General features: G+C 43.0%; 1 protein-coding gene across 1 annotated transcript; it reads left to right on the forward strand.

Annotated features, from left to right (window-relative positions):
• Positions 1–12: 12 nt before the first annotated feature.
• LOC127533272 (NLR family CARD domain-containing protein 3-like) lies at positions 13–12,738 on the forward strand (the record flags this gene model as incomplete). Its single annotated transcript, XM_051945889.1, has 7 exons — positions 13–1,779; positions 7,656–7,783; positions 7,971–8,144; positions 9,024–9,197; positions 10,471–10,644; positions 12,047–12,215; positions 12,664–12,738. Coding segments are annotated over 7 exons (2,661 nt in total), but the record flags the coding sequence as incomplete, so codon positions are not given.
• Positions 12,739–14,716: the final 1,978 nt, after the last annotated feature.

A 14,716-nucleotide genomic window follows, 5' to 3' on the forward strand; every position in this document is an offset into this window, starting at 1 on the left:
GCATCAGTCTGTAGACGTAAACTTAAGTCTTCTCTGAAGAAGAAGTTCCAGAGAGTGTTTGAGGGCATCGCTAAAGCAGGACAGAAGACCCTCCTGAATGAGATCTACACAGAGCTGTACATCACAGAGGGAGGGACTGCAGAGGTCAATGATGAACATGAGGTCAGACAGATTGAAGCAGCATCCAGGAAAGCAGCCAGAGCAGAAACAAGCATCAGAGCAGAAGACATCTTTAAAGTCTCACCTGGAAGAGATGGACCAATCAGAACAGTGATGACACAGGGAGTGGCTGGCATCGGGAAAACAGTGTTAACACAGAAGTTCACTCTGGACTGGGCTGAAGACAAAAGCAACCAGGACATCCACTTCATGTTTCCACTGACTTTCAGAGAGCTGAATGTGCTGAAAAAGAGAAAGTTCAGCTTGACGGAACTTGTTCATCACTTCTTCAGTGAAACCAAAGCAGCAGGAATGTGCAGCTTTGAAGACTTCCAGGTTGTGTTGATCTTTGACGGTCTGGATGAGTGTCGTCTTCCTCTGGACTTCCACAACAATGAGGTCCTGACTGATGTTACAGAGTCCACCTCAGTGGATGTGCTGCTGACAAACCTGATCAGGGGGAAGCTGCTTCCCTCTGCTCGCCTCTGGATAACCACACGACCTGCAGCAGCCAATCAGATCCCTCCTGACTGTGTGGACATGGTGACGGAGGTCAGAGGGTTCACCGACCCACAGAAGGAGGAGTACTTCAGGAAGAGATCCAGAGATGAGGAGCAGGCCAGCAGCATCATCTCCCACATGAAGACATCACGAAGCCTCCACATCATGTGCCACATCCCAGTGTTCTGCTGGATCACTGCTACAGTTCTGGAGGAGCTGCTGAGAACCAGAGAGGGAGGAGATCTGCCCAGAACCCTGACTGAGATGTTCATCCACCACCTGGTGGTTCAGGCCAAAGTCAAGAAGGTCAAGTATAATGGAGGAGCTGAGACAGATCCACACTGGAATGAAGACAGCAGGAGGATGATTGAGTCTCTGGGAAAACTGGCTTTTGAGCAGCTGGAGAAAGGAAACCTGATCTTCTATGAGTCTGACCTGACAGAGTGTGGCATCGATGTGGAAGCAGCCTCAGTGTACTCAGGAGTGTTCACACAGATTTTTAGAGAGGAGAGAGGACTGTACCAGGACAAGGTGTTCTGCTTCGTCCATCTGAGTGTTCAGGAGTTTCTGGCTGCAGTCTACATGTTCCACTGTTACACCAACAGGAAGGAGAAGGTTCTGGAGGATTTTCTGGGAAAAGACTGGAAATACCATAACAATGACACTTTGGAAGTGTTCCTGATGCGGGTCATGTATAAATCCCTGAGAAGTAAAAATGGTCACCTGGACCTGTTTGTTCGCTTCCTTCATGGCCTCTGTCTGGAGTCCAACCAGAGACTCTTAGGAGGTCTGCTGGGTCGGACAGAGAACCATCCAGAAATGATCCAGAGAATCATCAACAACCTGAAGAAGATGAAGAGTTCTAAAATGTCTCCAGATCGAAGCATCAACATCTTCCACTGTCTGATGGAGATGAAGGATCTCTCAGTACATCAGGAGATCCAAGAGTTCCTGAAGTCAGAGAACAGATCAGAGAAGGAACTCTCTGAGATCCAGTGCTCAGCTCTGGCCTACATGCTGCAGATGTCAGAGGAGGTTCTGGATGAGGTGGACCTGGACAAGTACAGAACATCACAGGAGGGACGACTGAGACTGATTCCAGCTGTGAGGAACTGCAGAAAGGCTCGGTGAGTCCAGATGTGATGAACGTCTTCACCCTTTAGAGTTTTTTCAATAAAATATTCAGTTTTGATATCATTTTTTCAAAAGGTTGTAACTTGAAAATGGTTAGAGATAAAGGCAAACTGTAAATGAGAAAAATCATCAATATGACCCAAAGTTTGTGATGGGAATAAATTCACTCATCTAATTTCCATATTATGAGATCACCAGGCGGCGGACATATGGATTACATAACTTTATTGATGTTTGTCGGTCAAGATGGCATTGTTTGGCTCAGAATTTGTCAGATCTCTGTCTCCACTAGGGCTGAGTACCGCACTTCGGTTCTTTAATGGCACCGACCGAAATGTTTCGGTAGTAGTGAGTATCGAAATAAGCCTCGTCTTTCGGTTCCATGTTCCGGTACTTATCACGTGATTATGATAAAGCAAACCTGTGATTAGCTGTAACATTACACGTGCGGCAAGCCGGAAAAAACATGCTGCCCATTCACAGACAGGTTTCACGTTAGGTACATTGACTTTACTGCAGTTGAGTAGCGTGTCATCGAAGTGGGAAAAGATGCCTCTGAGGTCTAACACGTGGCTCTACTTTTGTAAAATGGACGCCAATAGTGTGCGGTGCAGTATATGCCAAAGCGGGTGGTAAAGTCCATCTAAGGCTAAATACCGGCATGAGACCGATAGTCGACAAGTACCTGAAGGGAAAGTTGAAAAGAACTTTGAAGAGAGAGTTCAAGAGGGCGTGAAACCATTAAGAGGTAAACGGGTGGGGTCCGCGCAGTCCGCCCAGGGGATTCAACTCAGTGGGCCAGGGGCGGCCTCTCGGTGCGGGAGGATCCCCTCGCGGGACCTCTCGCCGGGTGGGGGCTGTCCCCCGCCGGGCGCATTTCCTCCGCGGCGCTGCGCCGCGCCCGGCTCCGGGTCGGCCAGAAAAGGTCTGGGGGCGAAGGTGGCTCAGTATGTATTGAACTGTACATTGCTTGCAAATGTTGTTTTGCACTGGAAATCACTGGAAAATTAAACTCAAGATGTGAAAAGTAATGTGTAATGCAATTTTCATTCTGTTAGAGTATATATTGTAAAACTGGTATCGAAGAAAGCATCGTTTAGGAACCGGTATCGAAGTGAAGGTATCGGAATTGGTACCGGTATCGAAACTTTTAGATTGATGCCCAGCCCTAGTCTCCACGATACCCAATAGGCTCATCAAAATGTCTGATCCACTTGTGATACTCTTCCTCATCTCTCAAGCAAACCTAGCCATCATCATCGTCATTTAAGATGGGGCCCTGAATGCCACTGCGGCCTCTACCGCTATTATCAGTTCATTTTCTTCCACGTCTGCTGCTTTTCCGCATTTATTTGCACCCCCGCTATCCTCTTCACCATTAGCAGTGTTTTCACCACCCCTGCTACACCCACCACGTCCCCTCCTGCCACCCTGGACCCGGTAAAGCAAACCATCGGCTCCAGTATGTGCTGCTTGTGGACTGTCATGGCGCACCGACCCGCCGCCGTTACGAACAGACGCAACGTCACTTTCTGTCTCACTGGACGACTGAACATCTTCATCAGAGGGTGAATATTTCTCTTCAGAATCTGAATAAGCCATTACTTGACAAAGTATTTTGTCAGCGTGACCAGACCTCTCAGAATGGTGAGTTTTCTCGCTCTAAAATGCGCCGTCTCGAGCTCTGTTACATTCCGACTACAACTCTCATCTCTTCGGTTTTCAAACTCTGTAAACTCCTCAACTTTGAATGAAAACACGCCCACAAATGATGCTCAGATTGAAGTCCCAGATGTCCGCCATCTCCTGGTATAAAGTAGTAACTACATGAGGCACTATATTTGAAACTATGAGTTGTTATGTTCAGCAATGTTGGTTGTTGCAATATTGCGACTTTGATGCTTAAAGGGTTAAGATGTTCTCACTAAAACATGTCATTCTTCCTAATGTTCCGCTTGTTCATTAATGACTTGTTGTTGCATGCTGACATGTATTAAACATTACATGTCAGCTGTGTTTTGTCTCAGATGTTCTTCAGCTGCTTCAAATGCTGTGAAAATGTCTATTTATTTTTACAATTTTCAGTAAAGCAGTAGATCTGGAGTGTAGGACTAGATGTTGATATCCCTTCTTGCATATGTGAGTCACCAAAGACTCCTTGGGATGGTCAAGTGAGTGAGTTCATCCTCTGGGTTATCAAGTGGGTGCCCTTCATCTGTGTTTCGCTGATAGGCCTACGACACCTCTTCAGGGTTCAGCATTGAATCCCAGCATTCCAGGTCCCCCCCCCCCCCCCCCCCCACACACACACACACACACATGCAATCTACTCACTTGAAGGCCCAGGTGGAGTCCTTGCTCTTCATCCACAGCCTCTGACTTCCCTTTTCAGTGGCTCTGGAGAGGTCATTGATTGCCTGCTGGGCTTCGGCAGAAAAAGCATGTCGGGTCTTCACCATACCATTGGTTGAGATTCTTGGGTGATGGCAGAACATCATGGGTTGCCTTGATGGTGAAACTTGCTCTAAACATCTCCATATCCCACATCTCTTGCCAAAAGATCTTCCACTTTTCCACTCCTTCGCATGTCGTCCACTGCCCTTACTTCGCCTGTGCGATGGCTTTTGTGCAGGTGAAGCATTCGTTTTGTTCTTATATTATTTAAATTTATTTGTGATATGTCATGTATTTTTTATGTATTTTTAGTAGCATGTGTTCTGCTGGGCTGCACAGTGCAGTAGTGGTTAGCACTTTTGCCTTGCAGCAAGAAGATCACCGGTTTGCGTCCCGACTTTCTCTGGATCTTTCTGCATGGAGTTTGCATGTTCTCCCTGTGCATGCGTGGGTTTTCTCCGGGTACTCCGGCTTCCTCCCACAGTCCAAAAACATGCTGAGGTTAATTGGTTACTCTAAATTGTCCGTAGGTGTGAATGTGAGTGTGATTGTGTGTCTGTATATGTAGCCCTGTGACAGACTGGTGACCTGTCCAGGGTGTCCCCTGCCTTCACCTGAGTCAGCTGGGATAGACTCCAGCACCCCCCATGACCCTAGTGAGGATAAAGCGGTGCAAAGAGAATGGATGGATGTGTTCTGTTTTATTGTGTTGCAGTGCAACTTGATTTTTGCCTTGTCGAAGACAAATTTCTCCCACAGGAGACAAAGTAAATTTCAACTTGAACTTTTGTGTAAAATTCTGATCACATGAGGAGCTTCTGAAATCAGTCTTATCTAATCAGACAAATACATTTGACCTGATTTCTCTCTTCAGAGTTCAAAATAAGATCTGTATCACTTCCAAAAAACATTTAAGTCTGGGAGAATGAATTTGATAAATATATTGCTGTCACTTTTCAGAATGGGTTTTTAATGAGTTCCTTGTTTTTATTTCATAATTTTTCCTGTTTTTTTTTTTTTTGCTGACTCCATTTTTTTTGAAGTGTCATGTGTTCATTGAGTTTTTCTGCCTTTAAAAGACTGAGAAATTGTTTTTTAAACATGCTAGATAGAGAATAACAGTTTGTATCAGTTTGTCCAACAGTTTGTATCTAAAGCTGGTTAACTCGGACATCAGGCTCTGTAAACGACTGATCAGACAAAGACTGAGTCATGGAGCTTTTTATTGATGTGAACTCAGCTGTTGGTTCAAAAGAGGGAAGTGGTTCCAGAGTCCAGATGTGACATCTTTCCTGATGTTCAGTTCCTCACAGAGAAACTCTGGTGTTTTGTGTGTTGTTGCTGCAGAGAAGAGTGGAATCAGGAAATGCTCAGAGGTGTAAATATTTCAGAGCAGAATGCTACAAGTCAGACTGTTTCCAGAGATGTGATGGACACAAAGCTCAGAGTTGTGTTTTTAACGCTACAAACCCTGATAACATGTTTGCGAGACATTATGGTGGAAATAATTCAACTTCACTGGTTTGTTCTTTGTGTTTGTGCGCAACAAGTTTTTCAGAATCTCTCTAAAGAACGTTGAGGATAAAAGCTGACTCAGTGGTCTGTCATCACAGGAGAATATTTCCAGATGGTCATACACACGTGGACAAAATTGTTGGTACCCCTCAGTTAAAGAAGGAAAAACCCACAATTCTCACTGAAATCACTTGAAACTCACAAAAGTAACAATAAATAAAAATTTATTGAAAATTAAATAATCAAAATCAGCCATCACTTTTGAATTGTTGATTAACATAATTATTTAAAAAAACAAACTAATGAAATAGGGCTGGACAAAAATGATGGTACCCATAACTTAATATTTTGTTGCACAACCTTTTGAGGCAATCACTGCAATTAAACGATTTCTGTATTTGTCAATGAGCGTTCTGCAGCTGTCAACAGGTATTTTGGCCCACTCCTCATGAGCAAACAGCTCCAGTTGTCTCAGGTTTGATGGGTGTCTTCTCCAAATGGCATGTTTCAGCTCCTTCCACATATGTTCAATGGGATTCAGATCTGGGCTCATAGAAGGCCACTTTAGAATAGTCCAACGCTTTTCTCTCAGCCATTCTTGGGTGTTTTTGGCTGTGTGTTTTGGATCGTTGTCCTGTTGGAAGACCCATGACCTGCGACTGAGACCAAGCTTTCTGACACTAGGCAGCACATTTCTCTCCAGAATGCCTTGATAGTCTTCAGATTTCATCGTACCTTGCACACTTTCAAGACACCCTGTGCCAGATGCAGCAAAGCAGCCCCAAAACATTACTGAGCCTCCTCCATGTTTCACCGTAGGGACAGTGTTCTTTTCTTCGTATGCTTGGTTTTTGAGTCTATGAACATAGAGTTGATGTGCCTTACCAAAAAGCTCCAGTTTGGTCTCATCTGTCCAAAGGACATTCTCCCAGAAGCTTTGTGGCTTGTCAACATGCATTTTTGCAAATTCCAGTCTGGCTTTTTTATGAGTTTTTTTCAGCAGTGGTGTCCTCCTTGGTCGTCTCCCATGAAGTCCACTTTGGCTCAAACAACGACGAATGGTGCCATCTGACACTGATGTACCTTGGCCTTGGAGTTCACCTTTAATTTCTTTGGAGGTTGCTCTGGGCTCTTTGGATACAATTCCAACGATCCGTCTCTTCAATTTGTCATCAATTTTCCTCTTGCGGCCACGTCCAGGGAGGTTGGCTACTGTCCCGTGGGTCTTGAACTTCTGAATAATATGAGCCACTGTTGTCACAGGAACTTCAAGCTGTTTAGAGATGGTCTTATAGCCTTTACCTTTAAGATGTTTGTCTATCATTTTTTTTCGGATGTCCTGGGACAATTCTCTCCTTCGCTTTCTGTTGTCCATGTTCAGTGTGGTACACACCTTTTCACCAAACAGCAGGGTGACTACTTGTCTCCCTTTAAATAGGCAGACTGACTGATTATGAGTTTGGAAACACCTGTGATGTCAATTAAATGACACACCTGAGTTAATCATGTCACTCTGGTCAAATAGTTTTCAATCTTTTATAGAGGTACCATCATTTTTGTCCAGGCCTGTTTCATTAGTTTGTTTTTTTAAATAATTATGTTAATCAACAATTCAAAAGTAATGGCTGTTTTTGATTATTTAATTTTCAATAAATTTTTATTTATTGTTACTTTTGTGAGTTTCAAGTGATTTCAGTGAGAATTGTGGGTTTTTCCTTCTTTAACTGAGGGGTACCAACAATTTTGTCCACGTGTGTATGTGATGTTCTCCAGTGATGAGTTAATCAGTAAATGTTGAGTGATGGAGGTGAAGCTGACAGCAGCAGGTCCACAGCAGAGACATCATCATCTTTCTACTGGAACTGTTCACTGAGCACAACTCAGTCACTATATCCCAAGTCCCAGTGAAAACAGGACAGAAAATGTTCTCCTGATCCACATGTTCTCCTAAGAACTTTGTGGAGTCAGACATGGGATCAGATCACATTGACAGACTGTGGACAGTATGGAAGCCTGAATGGAAGTCCATCTTCTGTCCTCCATCTGCAGATGAAACCAAAGAAAGATTCAAAGTGTGCAGGTGTGAGAGAGGCTGATGAGAATTCAGTTTGATGTCAAACAGTCAGAGAAGATCTGCTGAAGCACTGATGTGAAGAAGTAAATGTCCAACAGGTCCAGTCAAGATGTTCTTCTATCAAATGCATGAAGGAAATATAAAATATTCTTTTTTCATAAAAACGTGTTTTGTCATTTATGTCTCATAACAGACTTTATAACTGTAGACTCTCAGAGTTCCACTGTGAAGTCGTGGCCTCAGCTCTGAAGTCCAACCCCTCCCATCTGATAGAACTGGACCTGAGCAGAAATGACCTGCAAGATTCAGGAGCAAAGCATCTTTGTGATGGACTGCAGAGTCCAAACTGTAAACTGGAGACTCTCAGGTCAGTTCACTGTTGATGGTTTATCAATATATTCAGTTTAAATCCTTGACTGAAGTTTGAAGTTTTTGTTGGTAAATTTTGAGTATTTTCCTGAAAACAGTGTGAAGATGTTTGAGATTGTTGAAGTGTGAATAAATGCCCTGATGAGCTGACTGCAGAGTTCCAGATGGAGGACAGAATCCACAGTCCTGCTGTGTGTCTGAATGTAAAGCTGATGTGAAAGTGATGTGAGGCTTCAGCACATCCAGTCAGTATGTTTGTGTTTCCACAGTGTTTGTGCTGAGCTGCAGTGGAGCCTCAGGAAGTCAAAGAGGAGTTTAGTTGTCAACAGTGTGGAAGTTGATTAGTGTGAGTCAGAAGCTGAAGCTTGATGTTAGTGTGAGCTGAGCTGATGAAGTGATTCCTTCCAGTGGAGTTGTGTTAGGAAGAGAGCAGTGGACAGTCAGTGTGGACAGCAGGAATCAGAATCCCTCTGTAATGTACAGATGACATGTGACTGTTGTTGAAGACACACTGGAAGATGTGAAGGAGACAAAGCTAGCAAGCTGATTTCCACAGAAGAAGAAGAAGGTGATGGAATAAATGAAAGAATGAAGAGATTTGATGTTGATCCTTTGATGAGAGAGTGGACTGAGGTCAGCAGATGTTACTGATGTGTGGACATGAATAGGTGGATGAATGTTGTGCTGACATGTGGATGATGTGTGTAGAAGGCTGACATGATGATGATCCACAATAAGAGAAGGACAAAGTCACCGTGCTGCTTTTAGAGAAAAGCTGATTGATGAGGACAAAGTAATGTTGATCTGCACATTCAGAACCTGAACACATCTGATGGATCATCAATGCTTTTATACACATCTTTGATTCTTTATTCAGACTGGAGGCCTGCAGTTTGTCAGAGATCAGCTGTGATTCTCTGGTCTCAGCTCTGAAGTCCAACCCCTCACATCTGGAACATCTGGACCTGAGCTACAACGACCTGAAGGATTCAGGAGTGAAACATCTGAGTGGTTTTGTGGAGAATCCAGACTGCATCCTGAAGACTCTGAGGTCAGACATCATGTTTTCTTTGTGTTCTGAGATGAATGTGATGTAAAGTTGTGGTGACTCTAAACTGCAGCCATCAGGCTGATGTTCTACTGATCCACACTGAGGATCTTCATGGGAACGTCTGTTTTCTTCTTGTCTGCTTTCGTCCTTTGACTGTGGCAGAGAAATGTTGAGCTGCACATTTCAAAGCTGAATAAAAACAGAAAAATCCTCCAGTGAATAACTGACAGTGAAACTCTGACACACGTGATCTTCAGCTCAGATCTGACCTCATGTTTTTCTACACTTCAGACTGACAGCAGGAACTAACATTTGTTTTTATTCCTGAAGCAGCTGTCAGTTTTTTTAATAGTTTAGTTGATTGAAGATTAAAAGCAGTGAAACTGTTGATCCCACTTTGTCAGAGTTCAAGGTGACGTCTTCAAATGTCTGGTTTTGTTCCAGCAACAGTCCAAAAGCACAAATATTCAGTTTAATGTGACAGAAAACAGAAACTCTTCCCAGTGGACAGACTGGAACCAGTTTGGTGTTTCTGCTATTTTTTTGTTCTGACTGAAACCATGACTGAAATGTTTTGGATCTTTTGTCCATGGACTCATCAAATAGTGGACGGATTGTTTGGGCTCTAATTAAAGCAGTGATGACAAACATGTTCTGCTGGAGTTTCTGCTGATTTTCTTCTTTTTCTGCTTTGAGTCATCTGAAAGTGAAGATGTTTGTGTTTGAGAAAAGAGTTTGAAGACGTCACCTGATCCTCTGAAAACTGTGATGGACACTTTCCACCATCAATGACAGATGGATGAAGAATGAAATGATGTGAATGTAGAGTCCTGATGGAAAGGTCTCCATGGTTCCAGAACATGAAGATATTTTACAGTCTGGAGCCTCATTTTGTCCACGTTTCCTTCTTGTGTGTTTGTGTGACTGTGAGCAGAAAGTGAAATAAATGTGCGAGTGTTTTTCCTTGTGTTTGTTGTTCAGCATGAGTTTGTGTGGATGGAGCCACTGGTGGAGCTGCAGAGTTTCAGAGCTGAAGTCACTCCGTCTTTATTGAAGCAGCAGCATGTTGTCATTAATATTAATGAGAGCTCTTCTTCACTGCTTCTGTTGGACTGTTTGAAGCTGCATCCTGTTGGCTTCAGCTGCTTGGAGTTTCCATTTTCTAAACTTCGACCTTATGAAGCTTCTTCAGCTCTGAACTCATGATGAAACTCTGAATGATTTCAAGCAAGAACTTTGTCTCCTCAACTCACATCTTTGATTCTTTATGTAGATTGGAGGGCTGCAGGTTGTCAGAGATCAGCTGTGATTCTCTGGCCTCAGCTCTGAAGTCCAACCCCTCACATCTGGAACATCTGGACGTGAGCTTCAACGTCTTGCAGGATTCAGGAGTGAAACATCTGAGTGGTTTTGTGGAGAGTCCAGACTGCATCCTGAAGACTCTGAGGTCAGACATCATGTTTTCAGTGATTCAAAGTTTCTCATAAAGTCACAAATTCTACATTCAGTCCAGAGTCAAAGCTAAAGTGTCCTTAAAGTTCTCTGTGCTGAGCTGATAGAAGTCAGTGAGTAGAAGAACTCTCCTCACCTGTCAGCACCTGTTGTGTGTCACATCACTGCAACACTTTAACTGGAAGCTCACCAGTGGCACAAACTCTCTCCTTCATCCTTTCCAGCATTTGGAGCTGTGATATCACTTAAGTTCAATTCAGTTCAATTCATATAGTGCCAATTACAGTTCAGATTGTCTTACAATGCCTTACAGAACCAATATGCTCGAACCCCCAGAGCAAGCCCCAAGGTGATAGTATCAAGAAAAACACCCTTTTAATGAGAAGAAACCTTGAGCAGAACCCAACTCTTTATATGCGGGGACCCACCTGATGTTGGCTTGCAAGTTGAGAGGGGGAGAAGAGGAAGGAGTGGGGGAGTGTGATAGGGAGAGAGAGGAGGAGGAGAGGGAGAAGGAGGGATGGGAGAAGAGAGGGTGGGGAACAAGGAACATATAACACACAGTTGGATACATGCATGATATGACAGCTGATACGTACAAAGTAGAAGCTAACATGTAAACTGATTCATAGTTTCCTGTTATGATGTACAGCTCTGTCATTAAATCTACTACATTTATGCCTGGTAGTCAAATTCAAACAGTATGTAGAAGAGCATATCAAGTATAGAGAGGGCGATGCAGAGTAGACTGGTGGAAATGAGCAGCTGGAAGCAGTGGACTGGAGGAAGGTCAGCAGCAGCATCCCACAGTGGACATGATGGAGACTAGACCAGTTGGTGGAACATCGACCGCAGATCTGAAGCATCCAGCTCTGGGACCAGGGACACTTGGAGAAAGGACCCAGGGAGAAACAGAGTTAGTGTAATGCAATAATGGTATATAATAAATACAAAGGGAGTTAGAGAAGGACTCAGTGCTTCCAGAGAGGTCCCCCAGCAGCCTATAGGCCTATAGCAGCATGACTAGGGGCAGAACTAAGGGATGTCCAAGAAGAAGACTCCAGCTGACCCTCTGAGGGTCACCAAGTCAGCCCTAACATTACTGAAGTAAAGACAGTGGCTTTATCTGCTGCTCAACCTTTAGATGCTTTTCACCTTTCTGTCCTGGAAGCAAATGTATTTGTCCTCTGTGGTCCAGCAGCTTCTCCTCTGGTAGAATAAATGAACAGATCTCATTGATGAAGCTGCACGTATGAAAAGAAGATTTGAAGGAGATTTAACGTTGACTTGATGCATAGAAATCCAGATTTCTGCAGCTCTGAACTGATGATGAAACTCTGAATGATTTCAAGCAGGAACTTTGTCTCCTCAACTCACATCTTTTATTCTGTATTCAGACTGGAGGGCTGCAGTTTGTCAGAGATCAGCTGTGATTATCTGGTCTCAGCTTTGAAGTCCAACCCCTCACATCTGGAACATCTGGACCTGAGCAGGAACATCCTGCAGGATTCATCAGTGAAACATCTGTTAGATCTTTTGGAAAGACCAAACTGCAGCCTGCAGACTGTGAGGTCAGTAGAAGGTTCCATTAGTTTTTTACTAAACACAGTCAGTATCAAAGCAAAGATCCAGTGTCTCCTGTAAACCTGCAGCTTCTCAGTGAAGCTGTGAGAGCAGAATGGAGACAGAAACAGTAGTAAATCCATGAGTGAAGAGTTTGTGCAGCAATGAAGCTTGATGACTGTCAGCAGTTTGTTTCCACTGTGGATGCAGTGAAATGTGCAGAGAAACACACCTGATGCTGACAGTGTGTGCAGGTGTGTGAGCTTGGAGCTCAGTGTGTTCACTCCAAAACGTTAACATGAAGCTGCTGCTCTGAACACGTCTGAAGTCCTGATGAGCTGCTCATCAAACTCATTCATCTCCTCTGGTCTTTGTTCTCTCTGCAGGTGGAGGTATTGATGATCAGGACGGTGTTTGTGGTGAGAGGATGAAGTGTGTCCTGATGATCCAGAGGTTGAAGCAGCAGCTGGTGTGCAGAGACTCTGATGGACCATGTTACTGGGAGGTGGACTGGGAACCAGTGTAAAGTGTGTTGTTCTCACTGTATAGTTTAGTGTTGCAGCTCCACACTGAATGATGGAGAAGTGCAGTTAATGTTGACATGATCTGTTGGAGGCTGATGTCAGGTTGCAGAGTGTGCAGGAAGTTTCAGGATGTTTGTGTCGGTGCAGGATTCTATTTCAGTTGACTTTCTATTTCCAGCTGCAGTCAAAGTTGTTGAGCTTCTCTACCTGCAGCACATTGAGCTGATGAGAACAAAGTGTCCTGGAAACATGTCAGCTGAAGCCCTGGAGCCCAGAGAGAGTTTAATGAAGCACATTGGAGTCATTTAGATCACATCATGTTGAGGCCACAAACTGAAGATAAATCCAGTTTAGTCCTCAAAGGTCCAGCAGCAGCTCGTTGAGCTCAGAGTTCAAATTTAATCTGAACATCCTTTGACCTTTCTGAGCTCCTGACTTCATTTTCTGTCATTAATTTCACATCAGATCATGTTTTTTTTCTAATGTAACTTCTGGAATTAGATGAGGAATCTGTCATTTCATGAAAAATCCTTCAAACCTCAGAACCAACATTATCTATTTAACTGTCACTAATTATATGTAATGTTAGAAATATATCAAAGCTAAATTTTACTGTCTCTATTAAATTAAAGGAGACGCTTGTGAAATGTGGATACATTTGATGTAAAATGTGTTTCAACAGTTCAATAGACTTCAGAGATGGAAACTCTAAGATTATTTAAAGTTCCAGGTTTGTAATGTTCTTTTACATGAGATGTTTGTTTTTATCATTTTATTCATATTTTCATGCGTTTCAAATATGTGAAAAATGAACAGTAAAATGTGTAAAAGTCCAGATAGTTTTTTTTCCAGAGTAAATGCTTGTATTGCTCTGGTCTCTCCAAGAAGAATCACTTTTATCTCCTGTGGAGGAATCCTTTGAGTTCTAAACGCTTCTTTGATGAACCCTTAGAAAGGTTCTTCAAAGAATCTTTTAAAGGTGTTTGGGTTCCAGTTCTACTCTCGTTGTTTTTAGTTATTTTATTCTCAAACCAAGGAAATAAATTGGACGGTATTGTCTTTAATAGTTTTTTTTGGAGGTCAATAAAACAATAATCACTTTTAAATGGAAGCAGAACGTCCACAAAACGGTTCTTTGAAGAACTTTTTCAGGGGTTCCTTCAGGAAGTGTTTGAAAGTGAGAAGGTTCCTCCTCAGTGGTGATGGAGAACCCCAGAAGGTTCTTCTTCCACAGAGTATTTAAATGAAAGCCAGAGTCAAAAGAAAAGCCCACAGTGAGGCAGCCTTTGTGTTCCACATCTCTGGAACGTTCTTCCTGAACACCTGAGGGCAGCAGAGAACGTGGAGATTTGAAGAGCCCCAGCTGCCTTTGAGTCTGGCTTTAATTGATGTTAGTTCTATTTTATTCTTTCATATGTTTCATTTATTTGTCTCTTTATTTCTACATCTGGTCTCTTTTTCCTCTTCTACCACTCATGTCTCCTCATTGCATTTATTTCTGACAGCGTTCGTTCACTCCCTGTTTTTATCCACTCCTTCATTTAGAAGCTTTATGGACGATTGTTTATTGTGGCTTCCTTTGATTCTATAAAGCTCTTTGTGTTCCATCCTGATTGTATTAAAGGTGTTCTACAAATACAGTCTGAATGAATTCATTTCTGTTGAAGCAAACAGTTTTATCATTTTTATAGATAGTTATCTAGTTAGCTCTAGATAGATAGTTACTAATTTGATTTTTATGTGAAAGAAATCCCCTCAGATTAAATTCTTCAGGTATTTGAACTCTCAGTGAGCTCTCCTGGACGGTGAAGCTCAACACCAGCCTTTGGGAGGAACTCATCCACCACTGGTTAGATGCTGGTTTGAATTTGGCTCCAAGACTTTCTGTATCAAAGAAAGTCAGTGGAATGCAACAAGGACTCAGAGCACAAAAGGTTCTTTCATGAAGACTTAAAACAAAGTCTTAAAACTGGGTTCTTT

This window comes from Acanthochromis polyacanthus, chromosome 3 (assembly GCF_021347895.1).
Source record: "Acanthochromis polyacanthus isolate Apoly-LR-REF ecotype Palm Island chromosome 3, KAUST_Apoly_ChrSc, whole genome shotgun sequence".
Taxonomy (NCBI): Eukaryota; Metazoa; Chordata; class Actinopteri; family Pomacentridae; genus Acanthochromis; species Acanthochromis polyacanthus.